A 5,750-nucleotide genomic window follows, 5' to 3' on the forward strand; every position below is an offset into this window, starting at 1 on the left:
CTTAAGAATATACACTTAATAGGTTTTTTTTTCTAAGTTTCTAAGAAAGTAAATATTGCATTAAAAATGAAAATGGTCTAGGTTGTAATCTATGATAGACGTTTACATAGACGTTTTTTTTACTTACATAGATGTTTAAGTGGATGGAAAGAAGCCTAGTTAATCTTTGGGTTGAAATCTATATATACATTTTTGAAGTACATGTTGTACTATAATCTATTACGGCTTATAACATTTTATCTATGGATCTACTTATAATAAAAAAATATAAGATTAAAATAGAATAAATACATATAAAAACTAGACTATATAAACCAATTACGAAAATGATTAATAAAATAAATATATTAATTTATGGACCCGTGGTGTACCACGCGTTCAATGCTAGTGACGTGGTATACAAACATTCTAAGAAAAGGAAACAATAGCCTAAGGATGTCCTTTTACTGGATGAGTTGGGGGAGTGCAAGGTGGCTTCTTATATGGTTCCTTCTTTTGTGGTCCTCTTCTTGACTTGCTTCTCTTCACTCTTGCTTTTATTTGGACAACAATTTTTTCATCCCTCGTATGTCCCTCTCCTATATTCCCGAATTTATAATATAGAGAAAAGAAAAACAAAATACGAAAGAGTTATGGAACTTTATAAAAAAGAGAAGAACTATGCATCTTCACATCAAATTACCTAACGTTATAAGTCGAATAATTCGTTCTAGATCTAGCAAGGTTTATGAAAACAAAGTGTTAATAAACGATTTCGACTTACCGAGCTTACGATGTTTTGGTTGTTTGTTCGATGTTGCTTCTAACTGTCCGAATAAGAGAGGAGACAAAAGGAGCAAAGCTACGATGAAAATGACCAAGAATGGTGCCTTTACTACTGTCATTGCATCTCCTATCTCCCTGTCTAAAAAGCTTGTAAGTCTTCTACCTTGTCCAGTCTTGTCTTTATAGTTAAAAAAATATCCACCAACCCAACTTGCTTTCACATTATAATTGTTGAAAAAGGAATACAACATTCGAAAATTGTCCAACTTGCTTAACACGGAACTTATCACAATACCAACCTTCGAGCTGCGGTATAATTAAAGATATACATATTTTAAGGTTTCTGAAATTCTCTGTAGCTCATTTTTTTTCCTTATTACTCTACCAGTATGAGAGTTATCATCAATCTTGTTTTGGATTTTCCTCTTTGCTTCATTTCAGGTATAGTGTTTGCACCTAGTTATGTTGTTTGTTTCTTATTGTATTATGTTATTTGAGGTACATATTATATTTGGTTATAATATAAATACAAAAAGGTACTAAAAAATGTTAATTTTCTTGGTTACTTCCTTCTTATTATATTTTGGTGTAAAAAGTAAGTTGACTTTAGATTTATATCTAAATATCTAATATATAATTATCTAATAGAAAATGATTAAGAAATTTACTCGAGGTTTTGGCAAACGTATTATGACAAAGAAAGTCAAATACATTGACAAACTGGTTTCTTCAAATGATTAAATTGGGTTTGTATAGTATTGATGATTCATCTTCTGACCTGCCTGTCCTTAAGCTGGCAAATCATATCACTACGTACAAATAAGGCCTGTTTAGTTTTCTTTGTGCATTCAAATCAAACCAAATATCTCAATCTGTCACTCAATCTATATATATAAAGTTAGCTTTTAAACCTAAATTATAATGAGATTTAACGGGAATACAACAAAAAGTAAGAAATTTTGAGTATATAAATCTATCTAATTTATGTCTCACAAACTTTTCCAACGTAAATGAGATAGGTAGGAACGAAACATGAATTATCATTTTTAAAAAACGTATAAAAAGGTAAAAAAAACCAAAAAAAATATTTAAAGTTTTCCAATATGAATTTAACTAATAGTTTCCAATACAACACATATGTTAAACTAATAAACAAAATAAAAAGTTAACTATATTTAATAAATATTAAAAATTAAAATAAATAACAATATTAAATGAAATAAACCAAATATAAAGTAAATTATACTAATATGTTAAATTTAAAAATTGATCCATATGAAAAAACGAAAAATATATAAAACATAAAATCAGAAACAAATATATAATAGTATAAAAATGATCATAACGAGATATAAATTACGTCAAATCAAAAAAAAATGTAAAACAAAAAAAAACTTATGACAATATATAAAGAGATAATGTAAACAATAAAAAATACAACAATCCACCCGAAACCCACAAATCATTTTCAAATTTCGGGCCAACATATTAAAAAGAGCCACAATATTAACATCTATATCTATATATGGTAAAAAACCTAATAGCACATGTTTATGAGTTTCTCAATGATTCTCCACCGCACTTCCGTTTACACTCACACTTCGCCTTATATTATACACACTTAATTTCTCAACAACTAATGAAGCTAAAACTCAATAGGTTTTCTATACAAACATAATCTAAGTTAAAAAGAAAGTATGGTATAGTGAAAAATTTAAGTAGAAAATAAAATACGAACCACTTACTCATAAAAAATGTGATAAACTCCCGCGCGTAGCGCGGACAACCGACTAGTATAATAATAAAGTTACCAAATTCTAATAGCTCAATTGGTAAAATTGGTAAAGATTTCTGGTAAAAGCTTAGACGTCGCCGGTTTGAATAGCATTTGGGACTAGATTATATAACATATTTTGGTCTCGGGCATGAAGGAATGTATGAACTTCGGCCCATAATCTCTTTAATTAGTAAAAAGAAAAATATAATAATAGAGTTGCGTTTAGTTTTCTTTTAAAAATCATTTTAAAAACTGTACAATATTTAACGTTCATACGATTTTTTAATAGTCATAACACCAGTCTTGTTCTCCAAGATTTTCTATGGCTAGTATTGACTTTAATGTGCAGTATGCACCGTACCATATATCAAAACATATGTTGTAATGAATGAATCTCTAAGCATAATGTGTGATTTAGATTATATGAGTCACTTAATGCCATGAAGTTAACTTAAATATTTGATACTGGATTTGATGATGATGTTTTAGTTTGACTTTGTAACGGGTGTCTCTTAGCCTCATTCTCCAAGTATAATAAGCAACTAGGAGTATTCAACGGTTAAGGCCATGTTTTACATATAATTATAACTAACATGGCACAATAATTTAATATGCACTTATTAGAAAGATAAAAATGTACGATATGAAAATATGTCGGCACGGTTCCAACTCGTGGGAAAAGGACTTTGTTAAGAGCTGCCAAGCCTTAGACCAGAGCGAGCCTTACATCTTGAAAAGAACCTGAAAGATGAATTTTGAAACCGCGGAGATAGTTTCCTATGGCCAACTCGAGCAGAAGGCGAGTCTAGCCCTAATTTTAACCAATTCCGGCAAGGTAATCCAATTTGAAAATATAAGAAAGAAAGGTTTGATACTAGCTATTATTCTTTTGCGATATTGTGCAATCAATAAAATAGTTTGCTAGATCCGCCGTTGTACCAATTTAGTTACATTTAATAGGTGTATGGTTAACCATTGTGCCAATGGGTTAGTCTCATACTCTAAGTTTAACATAAGTAAACCCAAAAAATTATCTAAAAACTACACTCCAAAAATTTATCATTTGGTGACCTTTTTATTTATAAATTTTAAGAAATTAAAAATAGGAAACGGGTATGTACGTGTGATGACAGATGAATGATATGAGGAAGGATAAACACACATTTCCTCTGAGGAAATTTTGGAGAAAATATTGAGTATTTTTGAGATTTTTGCTTCAAAGAAAGATATCCAAGAAAAAGCTTCCAATATTGTGGATATCTCAAACATTTTACGTATAGTTTTCAACAAATAATACTTTATAAATCTTTTTTATACTATGCTTATTTTTTGTTCAAAAGAAATTATTTTATTAAAAGGATACAAGAAACATAAATATGAATTGTATTCGATATAATATGTATATATGCAACCTATCCACTGAAACCCAAGTATCCAACCTTTTCTAATTTGCATTCGTTCGGACACAATATCATTACTTATTTACTCACTTTTTAATTATGTTTGAAATTCAAATATCTTGGACAAATCGAGTTGGACCACATATCAAAGGTAATTTGTTAGAAAAATTGCATAAAAATTACATGGTTGAAGACAAAACACGTTTTCGAACATTAGCCAACACCACCACCATCCACCATGCTCCATGCTTGATATTTATTTGGTCAGTACGTCTCAGTTAAAGATCTTGTACAGTTTATACTTGGCAATTTCGGAGACACGAAAGACTTTTGTCAAGTCTTCACTTTCTGTTTCTTATGCTCTCAAGTTTTGATATATATACAAATGATTAGCTAGTTGATATATAATATTGAAGCAAGAAAAATAATGGTTACAATGACATCACTCGTTGCTCTTCTTTTATTTTTCGTTTCTCTCTTTGTTCTTCTAATGGGAGGACAAGGTCAAAGACTTCGTACTCCGGTTATGTCACGAATCCATGCACCACCTTCAGAATCACGTAGAGGTCAAGGTCCCTAGCAAAAGAGTCCTTGCTATAAACCAAAGAAACAGTGGTAACTTCAAGTTTATGTCCAAATAAATAAATGTCTTGTATCAAATTATATCAAACGTTGTAAAATCTTGTGTATATATATCTACTTGATACACATCATATTTACAGCTTTATTAAGGGTTTTATTATCCTTTTTATCATGTTTCAATTGTATTTTCATTGTGTTTTGTTGCATTTAGTGTCTAAATGAGTCTTCTTGCTTTTTAAAAGTCACATAGTGTCTTTGAGTGTGTTTTAGTGTGTTTTGGGTGTCTTTTAAGCTATTTCAGGTTAAGATAATAAAGACACATGTTTGAATGCAAAGTGGAGGATTGATGATGCAGATCCAGTCCGAAGTCTCTCAAAGATCGACTCAGATGAAGGCTTGACCTTGTGATTTAGCTTTGAAGCTCTGAACAAAAGAGATAGGAAATCGAATTAGCTTTCCAACGGTGGTTGTTTGAGTTATGACTGATTGGTTCATGAGTTATGACTGATTTAGTGAGAGTATATCCATACAGAACGAAGATAGAAGCCATCGAGAATTCCAATCGACCAACAGGTCGGTTGGCAGGTCGGTTGGAGTGAAACAGACGCCAAAACAAGTTTTCAATCGACCATACAATCGACCGGTTGGATATAAAGACTTTGGGTTTGACCCGGTTCATCTCGGGTTGACCCGGATCGATTTCTTATGCATAAATGTTTCAAGCTCGAAAATTATGGATCTTATGCTATGTTTTAAGGTTTTTTCTTGGATTTTGTATTTGAATCTTGAAGTTTTAATATAAGTATTTATTCCTTATCTTAATCTACAATCTCTAATCATGATTTCACAAATATCAAACGCATTACTTTGTGCTTTCATGACCATGAGTGAGTAGTCATTTTGAATCTTTGGGTTAGGTAGATTAGGAGGATTTTGGAGTTGGGTTATGGAGTTTAGGATTAGATTGTCCAAGATCCTTGCTTATTGGTTGCTAATAAGGCTAATCAACCTTGTTAATGTTGATTTAGAGCTTAGGAATTTCACGCCCGGAAGGTGTTCGATAAAATTCCCGAACCAAAACTTTTAAGTGCTTTACACTCCTTGCCATTTGAAAATGTTGATTAGGATGTTTAGTGGCTAGACTTGTTATTAATGCTAGTTAATCATTTAATTGCCTTTGGAAGAAGTTGATGATTATTTGATTAGTAAAGTGATTATTGTCATGG

At 30.9% G+C, this 5,750-nt stretch overlaps 1 protein-coding gene across 1 annotated transcript; it reads right to left on the reverse strand.

The window, feature by feature from the left end:
* Positions 1-306: 306 nt before the first annotated feature.
* On the reverse strand, positions 307-924 carry LOC17894711. The gene is made up of 2 exons (XM_006300513.2): positions 764-924; positions 307-578 (listed from the first exon to the last, which is right to left on the reverse strand). The coding sequence occupies exons 1-2, from the start codon at positions 882-884 to the stop codon at positions 430-432; spliced, it is 270 nt and encodes an 89-aa protein (XP_006300575.2). The 5' UTR covers positions 885-924; the 3' UTR covers positions 307-429.
* Positions 925-5,750: the final 4,826 nt, after the last annotated feature.

Source organism: Capsella rubella, unplaced genomic scaffold, assembly GCF_000375325.1.
Source record: "Capsella rubella cultivar Monte Gargano unplaced genomic scaffold, Caprub1_0 scaffold_2, whole genome shotgun sequence".
NCBI lineage: Eukaryota > Viridiplantae > Streptophyta > Magnoliopsida > Brassicales > Brassicaceae > Capsella > Capsella rubella.

Excerpts from the sequence above, each read along its gene's own strand:
- LOC17894711 (XM_006300513.2), bottom strand. The coding sequence starts at position 884 with ATGACAGTAGTAAAGGCACCATTCTTGGTCATTTTCATCGTAGCTTTG. Across the intron at positions 579-763 it reads ACCAAAACATCGTAAGCTCG|GAGAGGGACATACGAGGGAT; the intron begins GTAAGTCGAAAT and ends TCGGGAATATAG.